The sequence below is a fragment of the Hemiscyllium ocellatum genome, chromosome 3 (genome assembly GCF_020745735.1).
Source record: "Hemiscyllium ocellatum isolate sHemOce1 chromosome 3, sHemOce1.pat.X.cur, whole genome shotgun sequence".
Classification (NCBI taxonomy): Eukaryota; Metazoa; Chordata; class Chondrichthyes; order Orectolobiformes; family Hemiscylliidae; genus Hemiscyllium; species Hemiscyllium ocellatum.
This window is the reverse complement of record NC_083403.1, coordinates 46,630,752-46,649,925: the sequence shown is the minus strand read 5'-3', so window position 1 is coordinate 46,649,925 and position 19,174 is coordinate 46,630,752. Positions and strand designations below refer to the sequence as shown.

Genomic DNA, 19,174 nt, shown 5'->3' with positions numbered 1-19,174 from the left:
GAATGGCAGAAACAAAATGAAGACACTTCTTCAAAAAATTCAATGCCATCTAATCGAACCATTTTGGGATACAAATTAGTTTCTCGATTGGCCACTTTATAGTTACAAAGTGCGAAGCTGGAAAAGCACAGACACATCATTCAGCCTATCTACTCCATGCTGGTGTTAGCCTTCTACTCCATCACCTACCCATCTTTTCTCACTTAACTCTACCAACATGATTGTCTGTGGTCTCCTGGCTTCCTATGAAATGCATCTAAACTATTTGCTTCCACCACTGTATATGGTAGCAAGTTCCACATTTTCACCATTCTTTGGCTAAAGAAGCTTCTTCTGAATTCTGGGCATTGTTAACATGTTACTGTGAGATTGGAGTTACACATAGACCTGACTACATATCCTGAATGACTTAGATTGGGTTATTAGATTTCTGACAACTATTTCATTGATGTGAGCTTTTTAAAGTGAACCTAAATTTTCATGCTACCATGATCCAAATTACTGAATTGCTAATCCAGCAGTATAACCACAGCATGTCCACCACCGTAACCTATTCTTGGTCTGATATGCCACCTCCTCTACACGGTCTTACCTGCAATTAGTAGGCGAGCAAGGAGATTGGCAATCATTTACATATGTCAAGGCAGCTAAGCGTCAGGCAACCTTGATTCACAGTACAGAGTGGTGAGTAAATATTATAAAACTTGGTTACATGAACACGGACTTGTAGGTCATCTTCCCAACGTCATATATTGTCCTCCTCCATTGTCATGCATTCAGCTCTCAGGCAGTACAGCTGAAGAGAATCCAGCCCATTGAACAATCAGGTAGAAATGTCAACTTGGGTGTGTACAGAAGGTACTTTTGGATTGTTAAAACAATGGAAAGGATTTGCTACCTTTGATTTTACACTGGTACTTGAGTTCAAAGCACCAGCCAATGTCTTTATGGGCCACCAAGATTCAATAGCATAGTATGGATGTGGGACTCTCACATTGACTAAATGGGTAGGGCACCATCGAATAAGTCATGCTGTCAAGACAATCCAACAGTTTCCTGTGTTTCATTTATTGGATTCAACTGTGCAACCTGATCTGGAAACATTTAAATTGTACATTCTGGAGGTTGTTAATGCAACATTACCACAAACACTCCATTTCAGCTTTGCTCCTTCTAAGAAATGGGATAAATTCAAACCATCTGAATGAAAAGCAGCAATATCACATGCATACAATTTTCCAACCAGGGATCTCCTGGAAAACTAATTCATAGTTCAGTGCTATTACATACTTGCAGATTTCATCCAATATCAGTGAAATTAAGGTGCAACTTAGTTCGCATTGTCCAAATAACAACCTTGCCAAGTGCACACAATATTACATTGTAATATTTAAAAACCTTGAAACTCAAAAGAAGATTGAAGAGAACTCACTAATGATTTGTTGCTTTTTAACTTCATAGGCTTTTAGGTTTTATACTAAATTGCAGGAGATTGTTCACTCTTGCAATTATTAAATGAGTAACAATTTTCATATTGTCCTTCAAAGCAAAATGACTAGTTCCTTTACCGAGTAAGTATATGTCTCTTGAGTTATTCTGAACAAAATCGCTGCAGACTCACTGCTTCTTCTGGCTAAGATTAATAAAACAAGTTAGCTAATATTTTTCCATCACTTCCCTGCCACACAACTTTGAATTTATTACTGTTTTAGCAACTGTTCCTGCGTCCTCCATTAAACAAGAATAAGAGCAGGCCTTTTAGCCACTCAAGCTTGGTAAGTTTCCAATTCTTTCCCAATACAATTAAGTGTGCCTGGGAAAAGTGAAAGCTAGTCATTCAAATTGTTATACCTTTCCATTCTGCGTGGTCAAATTGCAATGTTATTTTAAAAGTTTTGAATTTTAATTTGGTGCATTACTGATAATCTGGAATCATCCCCACAGCCGTGTCAGGATTTCACCAGTAGCAAATTTGGATCTACCAGATATCTGTTCTGTCGAAGCAGGAGTATTGCAGGAGAAGGACCTGAAACAACAACATAGGCAAGAAGTACGGTCTATGTCACGGAATTAAAAATTACATCTGAAATAAATCAACAAAGTGACATACAGCCTGTCAGGGTTGTCATCAGGGAGGAGAATGGAATCGGTGGCAATAAAAGCACAAAGCACATTTGTCCTTCCTCAAGTGATGTTGCTTTGAAATGAACTATTCTTATGACTCAAGCAGTGCAGCACCAAGTTTGACTGAACTAGAACTTGATGTTTTAATACAAAAGCAAGTATACTTTAAAAGGGTTTTTATTAAAAAAATAAAGTTACAAAAGTGAAATCAAGATCTTATTAATTTAAACTGTGCAGGGGCAGAACCATGCCTTATAACCATGAATACTATTTTATATAATGCAGCTAGCCCGAGCAGTCTACAGTCCTACAAATGGATAGTTCTTTAGCATTAGAATAGACAATATACAAAGCATTGAATGAACAAAAGGACAGTGAATAATCAAGATACTAAATAGACAGAATTTAAGACACTATTTGAATTAAGACAAACTTACAGCAATGTAGGGCTTAAAATGAGAAATGAATACCTGAAGTAAAAGGCAGCAAAGACAAACCTTTTACAATTTTAACCAAAAATTGGCAAAAAGCTGGAAAAACAGAGTCCTCCTGGTTATTGACCAGGGTAGCATGCTTTGCAGGTACCAAAGCAATAGATGTAATTAAGTCAGTCTATAAGATTGCAGAACTCACTTCATCCATCTCATTTTAAAAATCTGGAACGGTAAAGTTTTCCCTCTTAAACTGGAGCCTGCAGCCAATTGCAGCATCCTAATCCTCACCTCTGCACTACTAAAACTATCATTGCAAAATTGATTCTTCTCTATAAGCGTGATGAGGGCTGTCAGGGCAACCATTTCTCTACTTTCTTTCAATACAATGTAAATGGGGAGGAAACTTAATTTGGGATTTATTATCCACTACCAGCAAACAAATACTTAGAAAGGTCAGCAACACAATTAACCAGAAAGTGAAGAGGTTATTTGAACCTCAACTTCACTTGCCTTTGCTCTGCATCGCTTGGTAGATACATCGTTAGACATAGGGTTCAAAAGCTATGGCATGTAGGCGGAAAACTGGAACTGAGACCACAGCCATGATAAGCCCTGATCAAGCTGAATGGTGAAGCAGATTACGAAAGCCAAATGGCCCATTCCTGCTAGAATCCTGTAACGTTCTGTAACAAAAATCCCATTCTTCTGAATCTTAAAAAAAAGGACTCATCTAGCATTCAAAGTCTTTCCAAAGTCTTTCCAAAGTACTTTTCATTCAAAAGGTTTATAGAAATCCAGAACACATTCAAGGCTATGGGCCTACTGCTGGGAAGTGGGACTGGTGCAGATTTAGTGCAGCTCTGGTGATGTACATTTGATGGGCTGAAGGGCTTCTTCTGTACGTATGATTCTATCCCCTTGAGGTACATGCTTCAAAAGGTCAAAACACAAATAGGAAAAAAAAAATGAAATGCTGCTTCTACTTTCACCGATAGTGTTAGAACAGGCACTATGCAAGTGAATTTCTCCCAAGGTATTTGGTGCAGTCGACATTAAATCATGAGATTTATCAAGATGGTTGCATCAGCATTTGAGATTTCAGTATTCAGTATTCTGATGTCAACTGCAACCTCCTGTCTGGCATTAGACATTTCATATAATGTTGCACTGGCAATTGTAATGAACTTGCAGGCTTTTTCCATAAGTAAGAGCTCATTAAGCTATACCATCTCAAGATGTTGCAATCACTTTACCCTCAAGCACAACCTTTGACTATTTGATTTTTTGTTAACGTACCACCAATGGTGGCAGTTATTTTCTAGCGACTTGAAATTTTCCAGATATCCAACTCCTCAAATTCTCAATTTTAATACTTATTCTGGAAAAGTCATGTAACTACAAACCTAAAATAAGTAGTAAGCTATTATTCTAACCATTGCTAACACTGAACTAACCCATCCGACACCTTAAGAGGTCAGTCCTCAATCTAATAGTGCCAGACCTATCTATGAAGTTGGTTTTGAATTGGGAAATAGCAGAAGCATGTAAGTTGAAAATATGAAGAGATATATATTAAGGAATTTTAGCACTGAAGCCAAGCAAGACATCTAAACTATTCTAACTGTGCTTGCAACAAACATTACACACTTTTTCTGGATGTGATACAAAAAAAACATAGAAAAATTAAAAAGTAACCTTTACTTTTCACATTGCAACCTAGCAAAAATAAATTACAATAATTAGTCTTTCACAGTTTGAAACATACTTAACATCTGTAAATTTCAAAAACTTATATTTATAATATTAACAAATTTACAGCATTTCTATAAAATGTTACACAGGTGTGAATGCAAACAGCTTCAAAAAGTTTCAAACCTGTTTTGAAAGATATTCACAAAAATATAAACTGCATTATGTACAAATACATATTTTATACTTTACAGACTATTAATCTGACAGTACATTTCAGTGAGCACATTGGGATACATAGTCAAATGATGGTAATATAGACGAATGTAGAGGGAACACAGCAAGAACAAAGAATGTATTTTTAAAAACTTGAGATTTTCAATTCACTTTCACTGAACCTTCAACTGAAAAAAACATGGGATTTAAGATATATGTTAATGAGCTTGCTGCGAAGTTAACATCAGCTAGTCCGGTATAAAATGATGATTTTCAGGGTTAAAGGTGACATAATTAGGTACAAAGGTCCTTCCTGTATGGTGTGTGCCATTCTGAGATATGTCTCCATAAATCAATGCTTCAGAGATGCAATCACAAGAATCATTTCTAAGTTTAACAGTATGGAAAAATCACTGGATATGAAACGTGGGTTGTCAGCCATCTCTGTGGCTTAATATTTCTTCAAAACTGCTTGAATGCTCTTGGCAGGACAGAAATACAAAAGGACAGATGCACAATCTTTCAGTTGTTCATGTTTCCTGACTTCTTGAATAATTTCATCAAACGATGGAACCGTTCTGAAACCTGAAAAGAAAATAAATTCCACATACCAATTGCTTGGAACACTTGTTTTATTATACTCCCGTGAAGTACCTTGGGACATTTTAACACGTTAAAGGTGGTAGATAAATCCAAGTTGCTGTTGCTTCCCTGTCAAACCCTCCATAATTCAGGTAATTTCTCTCGGATCATCTGTTAACTGCTTTTCTAGTAACTAGACTGCGAACTTGCCCTGGGGGCTATACGCTCTTTTACCGTGTTTATGGTTGTCTGATCTGATGGCTAAGAGGCAAGTTTAAAAGAAGTGAGTGAGAGGGGTAGGGAGGGTATCTCAGTTTGGGATCAGCACTGGTGGAAATATCAAAATTAAGGAAACTCAAGAAATCAGCTCTAGAGGAGCGCAGAGATCTCGGAGAGTTGAGAGGTCAGAATCAGCTATAGGGATAGGGAATAGCAGATCCATGAATGGATTTTGAAACAAGAATTGAGATTTTGAAAATTAAGATGCGCTTGTCCAGCAATCTATACAGTTCTGCAAGGAGAGGAATGCTCGTTGAATGGTGCAAGTTAAGAAGCAGAAAACAGTTTTAGTTAACTTCAACTTTATGGAGAGTACAACATTGGAGACCACCAACAAAAGCATGGGAATAATTTAGACCATAGGTTTAAAAAAAAGACTTGAATGAGGGTTTTAGCAGCAAATCAGTTGAGACAAGTCTGAAGCTCTGTTAAAGGTGAAAAAAAGGTACTCATAATGATGGTGCAAATAAATGGCCAAAAAAGCGCAGAAACAAGCTCTTTGGCCCACCATATCTATGCCAACCAACATACACTAAACTATACTAATTCCATTTATGTGCCTTTGGTCCTTAGCCTACTATGCCCTGGCATTTTAAGTGATTGACCATTTGCTTCCTAAATGTTGCCAGAGTAGCTCCTTCATCTTCCTCTCAGGCAGTGCATTCCATAGTCCTACACACCTCTGGGTGAAAAGAAATTTCCCCAATCCTCTCTGAACCACTTGCTCCTCACTCAAAACTAACTCTCACATCTAAGACATGTCTACCATGAGGAAATCTACCCTGTTGATGCATAACAATTTTGTATAGCTGAATTAGATCCCCCTCAGCTTCCTCTGCTCCAGGGAAAGCAAACCCAATCAATCCGGTCTCTCCTCATAACAGACTTTCCACCCAAGGCAACATTGTGATGAATCTCCTCTGCACCCTTTTCAGTGCAATCACATCCTTTTCAATGTGGTAACCCAGATTGCACCCAGTATTCCATCTGTGGCCTAACGAATGTTTTATGAAGTTGCTACAAGACTTCCTTGTCCCTATATTCTACAACTCAGCTAATGAAGACAGCATTCATTATGCCTCCTTCATCACAACTTGAGGGGTGCATGGACTTGGAGACCAAGGTCCCTTTGTTCCTCAGTACTCCCTCGAGACTTACATCGTATATATCCTTCCTGTATTAGGCGTCCCAAAATGAATCATCTCACTCATATCAGGATTAAATTAAAGCTCTGTCTGGTTTACCAGCTGATCAATATCAGGCTGTAGCCTGAGGCCATCCTCCCCATCATAAACATCAATTTTCATGTCATCTGCAAACTTAGGAATTATACCTTCTACATTCACATCCAAGTCATTAATGTACACAACAAACAGTAAGAGTCCCAGCACCATCACAGGCTTCCAATCACAAAAACAACCCTCCATCATCATCCTTTGTCTCTTACTTGCAAACAAATTTTGGATCCAGTTTGCCAATTTGTCACCGCTCCCATCGGCTCTTACCTTTGGGTCAGCATTCCACGTGGATCCTTGTCCAAGTTTTTACTGAAGTCGATGTAAACCATATCAACTACACTACTCTCTTCAAATACATTTAGTCACTTTTCAAAAAACTCAACTAAATCATATTGGATCTTCCTCTAACAAATCCATGCTGACTAACCCTAATCAATTCTGACATTTTCAAGTGCTGGCTAATTCTGCCCCTTCCAATTTTTTCAAATAATTTCCCTATCACTGATGTCAGATTAATAGGTCTATAATTACCTGGCCTATCCATGCTAGCCTCTTGAATAAAAGCACCACATTGGCTATCTTCCAATCATCTGGCATTGCACCAGTAGCTAGTGAAGTATTAAATATCTCCACCAGGGTCCCTTCAACTCTTTGCTTACCACCTACAATAGCCTGGAACACATTTCATCAGGCCCTGGGGATTTATGCACCTTTATACACACTAAAACATCTAATAGTTCCTTGTTATTATTAACATGCTCGAGATCTGAACCAATCCAATTGAAATCTGTAGCTATAATGTCTTTCTCCTTTATGAATACAGATGAGAAATATTCATTTAAGACTTCACCTACTGTCACAGGATTGCAGTCAGAAAAACACCCTTCTACAGCTACCCTCTGTGTTCTATAGCCAATCCAATTTTGTACTGAAACTAACTTTAGTTGCGTTTAGGGTAGGTCCGTGGCATTTCGTAACAGTGACAACTTTAAAAATGGGAAAGAATTCTCCTCAGATAAGAGGAACTGACATCAAAGAAATTACTTTGTTTGAAAAATATATTTTGAGCAAGTTTATTCTACTGTGAGTGCCAACGTATTACTAAACGAAGTAACAAGGAGTTGCTTCATTTTGTAGGTATCAAGTGTTTACCTGAACAGGGGACCGATGCAGTTTTCCAGCGATGTAACCAAAGGTCTCTTCATTTGCTCCCTTCTGTTGACAACCCATCAGTATCGCTCGATCATCCTCCCTGAAAAGAACAAACGAAAAGGGATTAGAGAGCATAACCTAAAACAAGTGTAAAGAAACAAAGACAAAAATTGCAATTTGTCCGAACTAAATGATTCATTTACAACAATATACAGGCAGACTGAAAATACTGGAAACTCTCAGCAGGTTAGGAGATATCGATGAAGAGCAGACATTAATGGGTCAAATATTTGCTGTAACAGGATAACAACCATCCATCATGTGGTAACATGCCCTTTGTTTAAATTACAACATTTTGCACTGAAAACATAGCTGACAATGGGGAATGAGAGATACTGAGCAGCTAGTCAACAACAAAATCTTCTAAGTATCTGATTAATCAGAGTTCATTGACACATGAATTCAATGGACAAATCAGGCACAGACAGCAAAGGGGGAAACAGATGGGTTCAGAGGGAATGAGAGATAAGTACAAATGCAAAGAAACTTAAATTTTCAAGTTGTAAAAATTTCTTCTTCCAAACCTGAAAGAATGAGAGTCTATACTTCAACAGCTAACTGAGAATAATTATCACATCAAACAATGGCATCATTTAAAGAGCATTTAGATGAAAACAGGTGAGACTTAGTATGATCAGCACAGAGAATTGCAAAATTCAAGTCAAATAACGTGTATGATAAATACATTTGTAGCATGTTTTGTGCTAATTTAAAAAGCCAAACTTCCCACAGATTTAATTATCACAATTTCATGTTGAGAAGACTCTTAAAAATTAAACGAATACCTTTAGGACAGGAGGACGAGACACTTGCTAAGAGCTCCTTCTTTAAGCTAAGAAAGTAACAATTTATCAACTTAGGCAAACAGTGTTGTAAAGTTTTAAAATCAATTTTTCGTTTTCTCAAATTAGATTATGGTCGGATGGTGGATGAGACATGGAAATGCAGGGGTCGATAAAACTCAAATGAGATAATGGGAATCCAGAGGAAGTATATTCCTGTTAGGGTGAAAGGAAAGGCTAGTAGGTGTAGGGAATGCTGGATGAGGGTCGAAATTGAGGGTTTGGTTAAGAAAAAGGAAACACATGTCAGGTATAGACAGGATAGATCGAGTGAATCCTTAGAAGAGTATGAAGGAAGTAGGAGCATACTTAAGAGGGAAATCAGGAGGGCAAAAAGGGGACATGAGATAGCTTTGGCAAATAGAGTTAAGGAGAATCCAAAGGATTTTTACAAATGCGTTAAGGACAAAAGGGTAACTAGGGAGAAAATAAGGCCTCTTAAAGATCAGCAAACGGCCTTTGTGTGGAGCCGCAGAAAATGGGGGAGATACTAAATGAGTATTTTGCATCAGTATTTACTGTGGAAAACGATATGGAAGATATAGACTGTAGGGAAATAGATGATGACACCTTTCAAAATGTCCATATTACAGAGGAGGAAGTACTGGATGTCTTGAAACGCATAAAGGTGGATAAATCCCCAGGACCTGATCAGACCCTCGAACTCTGTGGGAAGCTAGAGAAGTGATTGCTGGACCTCTTGATGAGATATTTGTATCATCGATAGTCACAGGTGAGGTGCCGAAGACTGGAGGTTGGCTAATGTGGTGCCACTGTTTAAGAAGGGTGGTAAGGACAAGCCAGGGAACTATAGACCAGTGAGCCTGATGTCGGAGGTGGGTAAGTTGTTGGAGGGAATCCTGAGGGACAGGATGTACATGCATTTGAAAAGGCAAGGACTGATTAGGGATAGTCAACATGGCTTTGTGCATGGGAAATCATTTCTCACAAACTTGATTGAGTTTTTTGAGGAAGTAACACAGAGGATTGATGAGGGCAGAGCCATAGATGTGATCTATATGGACTTCAGTAAGGCATTCAACAAGGTTCCCCATGGGACACTGATTAAAAAGGTTAGATCTCATGGAATACAGAGAGAACTAGCCAGTTAGATACAGAACCGGCTCAAAGGTAAAAGACAGAGAATGTGATGGAGGGTTTTTTTTAGACTGGAGGCCTGTGACCAGTGGAGTGCCACAAGGATTGGTGCTGAGTCCTCTACTTTTTGCAATTTACATAAATGATTTGGACGCGAGCATAAAAGGTAGTTAGTAAGTTTGCAGATGACACCAAAATTGGAGGTGTAGAGGTGTAGTGTACCTCGATTAGGATCTTGACCAGATGGACCAATGGGCAGAGGAGTGGCAGATGGTAGTTTAATTCAGATAAATGCGAGGTGCTGCATTTGGCAAAGCAAATCTTAGCAGGACTTATACACTTAATGGTAAGGTCCTATGGAGTGTTGCTGAACAAAGAGACCTTGGAGTGCAGGTTCGTAGCTCCTTGAAAGTGGAGTCGCAGTAATAGGAATAAACCTGCAATTAAATTCGAGGCCTGGTCTCACTTAAAAACAAAAGCTTTTTTTCATCGTTTTTTTGCTTTTTAACACAAACTATTACGCAAGAGTCACCTTTAGCTCACAGATCCCAGCTTCAAACCAAAATTAGTAAGAAGGATAAAAGTAATGAGAAATTAGCAAGAGCTAATGGGCAGAGGAGTGGCAGTATTTAGTCATTGCATTCCTTTGTCATCTACTTTAATTCCCCATTCCTGTCCATTAAAGAGTGGAGCTTATTTTTAGAAACATAAAAAAATTTAGAAATAGAAGAATGAGTACGGCATTCAGTCCCTCAAACCTGCTCCAATATCCTAAAAGATTGTGACTGATCTGTCCCAGGCTTCAAGTCCTCTTTTGTGCCCATTCATCAAATTTTCTAAATGTTGAGAGCCATCTGCTTCTTTAAATACTTTGTGATCTAGCCACTCTCTAGGACAGACAATTCCAGACGTTCACCACCCTCAGAAGAAATTTCTTTGTACCCTTCTTTTAAATCTGTAGAAACTCATGCTATCTGATCTTACATTTCTGGCTAGCTTCCTCTTATGCTCTAATTTATTTGCCCTAATGAACACATCATAGAGTCTTAGAGATGTACAGCATGGAAACAGACTTTCAAATTAACTCATCCATGCCGACCAGATGTCCTAAATTAATCTAGTCCCATTTGCCAGGGCAGGCGGGTGATCCTTTATCTGAAGTTCCAAAATCTGAAAAGCTCTGAAATCTGAAGGTCTTTTTTGTGAAGTTTTTTTCTCATTACCAAGGCTGTTTGGCATGCAAACAGTAACCCCAAGTCAACACCCACTTGATCCATGTCACTCAAATGCGACATGGGGGGGGGCATAGCCCAGCACCTGCAGGCCCTCAATTCTTTCTCAAGGTGTGTTTTACTTCGTAAGTCTGCTCCTTTGGTAAGACTTTTAAAAATTTCACCATCAAACTATCACTCTGAAATTCGAAAAATTCCCACTTCCGAATTCCGGATAAAGGATCGTCTACCTGTACTTGGCCCATTTCCATCTAAACCCTCCATATTCATATACCCATCCGGATGTCTTTTAAATGTTGAAATTTTACCAGCCTCCAAAACTTCCTCTGGCAGCTCATTCCATACATGCTCTACCCTTTGCATGAAAAAGTTGCCCATTAGGTCCCTTTTAAATTTTTCTCCTCTTCTTCTAAACCAACACCCTCTTGCTCCGGACTCCCCCACCCCAGGGAAAAGACCTTGTCTATTTACCCTATCCATGCTCATGATTTTATAAACCTCTATAAGGTCACCCCTCAGCTTCAGATACTCTGAGAAAACAGCTCCAGCCTATTCAGCTTCTCCCTATAGCTCAAACATCCAACCCTGGCAACATCCTTGTCATTCTGCTGTTCTTTTCATTCTAACCAGTTATTAGACCCCTACAATTACACACTTTTCATCAAGTTTAATGTTTTCCTTTCCTTCAGTGTACGATGGGTAATCCCCTAGGAATTTCACCTTAAAGTAGGATTTATCCGATTATTCTAATGCATCCCCCAAAATCTGCAATCACTTTTCTACTAATTCTTCTTCTAGACTAATATCCCAGTCCACTTTCAGGCAGACATTATTGTTCTTATTTAAGTTTAAAATGGTCTTGGAGCCACTTTTATCTCCTTCAAACTGAGTGCAAAAAAGCACTATAATCTCTGCAACCCGGAGGTGCCTTTATTTGGAGATAATTATCATACTATAGCCAAGTTTTCAGTTGACAAAAAATAGGTGGGACAGTAAGTGCTTAAGATAAAACCTGCTGAGAAATTAAGCAAGTGGGCAGTTTAAATGGAGAAAGATTGCAGAAAGCTGCAGAACAGAGGGATTTGGGAGTCCTCACTCATGAATCATAAAAAGATAGCATCCAAGTTCAACAGGTAAAAGGGAAACCAAATGGAATGTTGGCCTTTATTTCAAAAGGAATTCAGTATAAGAGTAGGAAGTTTGCCTAATATTATACACAGAATTAGTCAGACCACAGCTGGAATACTGTGAACAGTTTTGGACCCCTCATCAAAGGAAATATATACTGCATTGGAGATAGTCCAGAAACATTTAGTGGGCTGATACCAGATATGGATGGATTGGCTTATGAGGATAGGTTGAGTAGATTGTGTCTTTACTTGCTGGTACATAGAAAAATGAGAGAGGATCTTATTAAAACATAGAAGATTCTTCTGGGACGTAACAAGGTTGATGTGGAAAAGCTATTTTCCCTTGTGATAGTGTCTAGGACCACAGTATTTAATCTCAAAATAAGGGGTCACATATTTAAGACAGACGAGGAGGAATTTTTTCTCTCAAAAAGGTTGAGAATCCGAAGAAATCTTCACTGTAGAAAGCTTTTGAGGCTGGGTTATTCAGGTAATTCAGAGGTTGAAATAAAGGTAGTTCTCCTATAACACCATGGTTGTGTTTCAGCAAAACCTCGCTTAATCAAAAATCACTGATTATAAATAATGGGGCCTAGGGGAAAAGTGGGGTTGGGGCAGACCAGCAAATAAATATCACGATCGCTCAAACACCGCCCAAAAGTCTAACGCCAAGTGTAGCACAGCCTGAATGAAGGTTGAAATCACATTTATTAACGAAACAAAAGTAAATTTAACAGTACATTTTAAAAATTGTAAGAAAACTGCTCCCCGTACAATACCTCTCACTGAAAGCTGCTCTCCCGGCAACTGACATCATGCACGCACAGAATGGCACCAAGACCAGCACTGACCTCTCGCATGCACAGAATGGTGCAGTCACCGGCGCATGTGCAGAGATTTTGGCGCAGACATCGATGCGCATGCAGAATTAAGTGCAAACAGATCCCCACTGGAATCGAGCCATTGCCAATGAAGGTAAGGAATCTCAAAAATACCACTCCCTAATTCGTCGGTGACGTTATAGTCAAATCGCACTGCTGAAACGTGCATTATCCCAGAACTACTCGTAGGCATATTTATAATCAATAAGGGTATCAAGGGTTATGGAAAAAAGGCAAGAAGATGGAGCTGAGGATTTCCAGATCAGCCATGGTCTTATTGAATGGTGGAGCAGGCTCAATGGGCTGCATGGCCTATTTCTGCGCCTATGTCTAATGGTCTAAACTTGTCACTTTGCACAATACCCAGTCTAATATAACCTGCTGTCTGATCAGTTCCAGTTTACACTGTTCAAAAATATTCTATAAATTAATCAAGGCTATTTTCTTATTTTACCAGTTCTTATGTGGATTAAACTTAGTGATTATCACTACACCTTTATCAGAAGCACACCATATTTCTCTTTGTACTGGAGTTATTCTTCAGAGACCTGTAGACTTAAAGTCTTAGAGATGTACAGCACGGAAACAGACCCTTTGGTCCAGCACATCCATGCCGAACAGATATCCCATATAAATCCTATTTGCTGCACTTGGCCTTCTCAACCCTTTCTAATCATATACCCATCCAGATGTCTTTTAAATGTTGTAATTGTACCAGCCTCCACCACTTTGTCTGGCAAGTCATTGCAAACATGCACCACCCTCTGTGTGAAAAGGTTGCCCCTTAGGTCCCTTTTCAATCATTCCTTCTCACCTTAAGCCTACGCCCTCGTTTTGGATTCCCCAATCATGGGAAAGAGACCTTAACAATTCACCCTATTGATGTCTCTCATGATTTTATAAACCTCTAGAAGGTCACCTCTCAGCCTTCGATGCTCCAAGGAAAACAGCCCCAGCCTATTGAACCCGGGTTCAATTTCCGCCTCAGGCAACTGTCTTGTGTGGAGTTTGCACATTCTCCCCGTGTCTAATTGGGTCTCCTCTGGGTGCTCCGGTTTCCTCCCACAATTCAAAAATGTGCAGGTTAGGTGAATTGGCCATGCTAAATTGCACATAGTGTTAGGTGAAGGGGTAAATGTAGGGAAATGGGCCTGGGTGGGTTGCTCTTCGGAGGGTTGGTGTGGACTTGTTGGGCTGAAGGGCTGTTTCCACACTGTAAGTAATCTAATCTAATCTATTCTGTCTCTCCTAATAACTCAAATACTTCAACCCTGGCAACATCCTTGTAAATCTTTGCTGAACCCTTTCAAGTTTCATAACAGCCTTCCTATAGCAGGGAAACCAGAACTGCACACAGTATTCCAAAAGTGGTGTAACCAATGTCCTGTGCAGCCGCAACTTGACCTCCCAACCCCTACACTCAATGCATTGACCAAAAAAGGAAAGCATGTCAAACGCCTTCTTCACCACCCTGTCTACATATGACTTCACGTTCAAGGATCTGTGAACCTGCACTCCAAGATCTCTTTGTTCAGCACCACTCTCCAGGACCTTACCATTATGTGTATAAGTCCTGCTAAGATTTGCTTTTCCAAACCGCAGCACCTCACATTTATCTAAATTTGCCCTACAAGTGACTTCTTTCTCCACTATTCTTAACCTCTACCCAAACCAATTCTACATCCAGGTTTCCTGAATCAAAGTCAATTCGCACTTAGGTGAAGAGATGAAGAAGCAGCACTCCAAAAGCTCGTGATTTCAAATAAACCTGTCGGACTAAAACCTGGTGTCATGTGACTTCCGATTTTGTCCACCCCAGTCTAACACCAATACCTCCACATCACAGCCCTTATTTTATGCCATCTTGTGTAAACCTTTGCCTCGCCAATGCTGTTACTATACACTAGATGGTTTGTTATAGAACATATAGAACATAACAGCTCAATACAGGCCCTTGGACTCTTGATGTTGTGCCGACCTGTGAACCAATCAAAGCCGATCTAACCTTAACAAATCTATTTTCGTCCACATGACTATCCAATGACCATTTAAATGCCCTTAAAATTGGCGAGTCTACTACCGTTCTTGTTAATATGCAAAATGAGAACCAGAAGGGGAGCCCAGAGACAAAGTTTGGTTAGAATGGGGCCCAATGCAGAAAGAGGTGAGAATGCAGTGACATTATCTCTGCCATCTTTTCAATAATGGTCATTCCTCAATATGGACTATGTCCACTTACCAAAGCTTCACAGTTATAAACAAAGTGCACCTTACAAATGGGATTCGCAACAGTGAATATTTGTAATTACATTAAAGGAGGTGCTAATAATAATGGATCTGGGGGATGGCATTTCTACAAATGTTTTTGAATATCTACAAATTGAGTGTTCTTACCTGGTCCACATTACCACAACTTCACCATTCTTCTTGATGACATTTTTAGCAGGAAGACTAGTTGGTGACTTGGTTGTAGGCTGGGAAGGATTTACCATTGTTTTCTTTGAAGTAACTACTGTTTTGCTGCTGAGAGCTTTCTTTGCTGAAGAGGGGGATGTCCGTTTACATTTGCTTTCTTTATTTTTGCTCTTAGTGCTTTTCAAAAGCTCATTCTCCTTTCGTGATCTTTTCATGGTGGAATCCGCTTTCACGTTACACTTCCTCTTCCTGCTACTCAAAGCACCACGTCCTGAAACCATTTCTGTACACGTTGCTGTGGTCAAGATCTCACTCGCAGCACTGTCCCTGGGAGTTTTAAGTAAAGGCTCCACATTTTTGTGCTTTTCAATTGATGGCCGATCTTCCTCAGAATGAGCTAGTTTTACATCAGCATCTATTTCCAACTTATCCATGTTTTTGCTGCTATCTTCTGGATGTTTTGCAGTTAAAGACTGATCGTGACTTGATTCTGACAGTGCCTGATCCTGACCAAGCACTACACCCCCGCTGCTGCAAGGCACTGCAGACTCATTGACTGCCTCGGTGCCAAGGTCATTATTTGGTTCCAGCTCAAATCCCACAGAAGGTGGGCTTTGTTGACTAGTTTTGGTATCAGGGGGCCTGCATCTAATCTTAACAATGAAATGATCATTTGATTTTTCCATTATGACTGCCTGCATTGGGGTTTGGAGCTGATACTGAAAAGAGGAGGCTGAAACCTGTTTGTTCCACATTGAAGAATTGCTTGACTGGCTGCTTGAATTATCCGAGTCCAACGCCAAGTGAATATCTTGCTCTGAAGCATCCTCTTCATCAAGAAGAGCACTTTCACTATAATGTGCAGTCAAAATTGCTTTATTGACTTCCTCATGCAGAGATTCCCCATTTTGAGATGTTAAGAAGCTGATCTGCCCATCTGATTTCAGAGGTGAGGGGACTGTAAGAGAAACTGCCAAATCCTCCATGAGAATAGAGGGAACAGAGGTACGTTCTGGAACTGAACTACTTTTGATTATCCTTTGTCGATGTGAATCGTCACCTGGACTGATCACAGAATCTTTGGTTTGCATCACCTTATCTGGAATTTCCAGCATGCAACTTTCATCTAGAATGTCCAGATCAAGTGGTGGCCTTAACCCAACTGTATGTGTGTTTGGCGTAACAGGAGGCCATGTAGCAGTATCCAGCTGAGACACTGGTGGAGGTTTCTCTGAAGTGGAATCATTACTCAAGATCTGTGCTCCGATGTCAGGCCGTACCTTATCTGGGATAGGCCAGGAATTACATTCCAAAGTTGTAATCCCTTGGTCCAGAAAGTCTGAGCCTTGTAATAAACACTTGAATATCTCACCCATTTGAGCATCACTTACCAAGTTAAATGTGAGAGTAGAGGCCTGTTGTTCAGTCAGAATGCCAAGTTCTGTTTTATCATGGCAGTCTTTCACAGTGTTGGAACTGGCTGGTGGATCAACCAAGTTCACCTGAGTCACAGGCAGCTCATATTTGCCTTTTGTGCTCAGGTCATCTTCCTTGGGGATACCATTAGCTGAACATACTACACTCTTCTTCAAATGCTTGTTTAATACTGGAGTTCCTTTAAGTTTCCGGTCATCATTGGCTGGTTTATTTTTGCCAGAGTTCTTTTTGCTTGACAAGGTATTTGTCGACGATGGCCCTGAAGGAGGGGGGGAAACTTTCAACTTTGATAATTTGTTGCCAACTCTGTCCTTGAACTGTTTAACCACTGTATTTTTCTTCTGTTTATTGTTAAACTTCTCATCTTCCCTTTTCTCCTCCAAGGCCAATTCTAGACTTATACTCTCACAAGAGATAAACATGTCACGCACCTTTTCAAACATAAAATCAAATTGCTTGTCCACAAACATCCAGAGTTTTTCCTTCATATTTGGGGCCTGCTGTGAGAAAATGCTATTTACAATCCCATTGCACTTAGCCTGCATCAGAATGTTTTCAATTTCTGCACAGATTGAGGCCTTTAATGGCCGCCTGGACTTTGGAAAATTGGAACTTTTAACAACAGAGATGAAGTCGGCAGAGGCAATTTCAACTATCCGCTGAAACTTATGGATTTCAAACTGTTTATGGAGCTTCATGTATTTTTTACGAACAGTCTTGCGAGTCACCATTAAGGCTCCCATCAAATTTGAGACCGAGGACTTAATCTGATCTCTTTCTGCAGAACTGGGGTTGAGAATTTCCACATCAGCATTTTGATTTGAAGTCACCTTTTCCGATTTCTTTTGTTTTTTACTACTCTTTATTTTGGTCAAGTCCTCGGAGGAGCAGTTTACCAATCTTACTTCTTCTTTGGGTCTGCTTTTACTTGGATTACGTTTCACTTTGTCATTGTTCTCTTTCTCCATCTGAACGTCACTCACTAGTTTCTGTACTTCAGGTACAGAAGCTTCATCATCACTCACAATTTCTCCTTCTTCTATTTCTTCTGAAAAACAGTTCTCGAACAAAATGCCCAATGCCTTTGCTCCAGTCTTGCACAACGGTTCCTGATCTTTTTTATTCAGCTCTTGAGTGTAGTTCCTTGAAGGACAATCACCTTGGACTTTCAGGGTAGAATCTAAACGAGGAGAAATGTGCAACAAAGCAAGTTAAGCAGAATTAATAATTCATAAATAATTTGAACATCTTTTGCACTGAGACAGATACTCCATGAGGTAAAATACAGAAAGCCCACACTTTTCACAACCTTAGAAAAGACTCACAAAAACAAATAATTCACATTATGCTAACTTTAATCTAGCATTTGATGGTAGGAATCAGTTATGCAATTCAATTAGAATTGTACAAAATCTTAATCATACATGTATCACATTTAAATATGCATCAGGTAAATTATTCAAGCTATTTAAAATTAATTGTACAAATACCATTCCAGGAGAGATGTTCAGATGAGGGTTTTCAGATTCAGAGAGAATCTCCAATTTGTCTTCTGTCGTGGTTGACTTGATGACAATATTTTTGCAGCTATTTACAATCATAACCCTGTTTCCTTCAAGATAGCTAACGAGTGCCTTTTTGAAAGTTAAAAAATATGGTTCTCTGGGCACGTGTTAATATCTGAGTGGATCCCTGGGACTGTGCTGTTGAGAATTAGAGGACACGTTGGTATGAAGGATTGGTGGTGCAAGAGATTGAAGTAAGTTACAAAATAACCTCACATGGCTTATTCATGGTACAGTTCTCACTATAGACATCACTTTCGGAACTTGAAAGAAAACCTAGTCACAAAGTCATTAATTTAGTAAGACAGGTAAAATTCCAACTCATATGACCAACTCTCAGTCCAACAGAAAGTTGATCCCTCCAGCATATTATTTCAAAAAAAGATCCTTTGGGAGGGAGTGAGGGAATGAAGGGTGGAAAAAAAATCTCAAATCAACCTTTTAAACTCACATCTTTACAATGCTTTTGAAGCAAAGACCACTTTGCAATCCATTTTAACTATAATGGAAGTTTGTTAGGATAATCTAATATTAATCTGTTTGTTCCCCTCTCCTAATACAGCACTGGAATCCCAGTTTCAAATATTTGGCTGTGATTAAGAAATGCTTGTTAGTTAATATTTACTCGCTTAGTCTCAAACTGATGAAGGGTTATGCATGAAGCATCAACTCTCTTGCTCCTCAGATGCTGCTTGACCTGTTGTGCTTTTTCCAGCACCACATTTATTGACAGCATTGGCGGTCCTCACTATCTCAAATTATGGATTCCAAGAGTCTTTCCACAATTGGTTTTGGACCAC

At 39.4% G+C, this 19,174-nt stretch overlaps 1 protein-coding gene across 2 annotated transcripts in view; it reads right to left on the bottom strand.

Moving 5' to 3' along the window:
* Window positions 1-4,547: 4,547 nt before the first annotated feature.
* The window catches only part of casp8ap2 (caspase 8 associated protein 2), a 42,700-nt gene continuing 28,073 nt past the window's right edge, over window positions 4,548-19,174 (bottom strand). For both annotated transcript variants that reach the window (XM_060849752.1, XM_060849751.1), the window contains exons 8-10: window positions 15,352-17,989; window positions 7,715-7,814; window positions 4,548-5,048 (exon numbers count right to left, since the gene is read on the bottom strand). In XM_060849752.1, coding sequence (XP_060705735.1) covers window positions 4,986-5,048; window positions 7,715-7,814; window positions 15,352-17,989 — 2,801 coding nt within the window. In that variant the 3' untranslated portion in view covers window positions 4,548-4,985. The remainder of the gene's footprint in view (window positions 5,049-7,714; window positions 7,815-15,351; window positions 17,990-19,174) is intronic.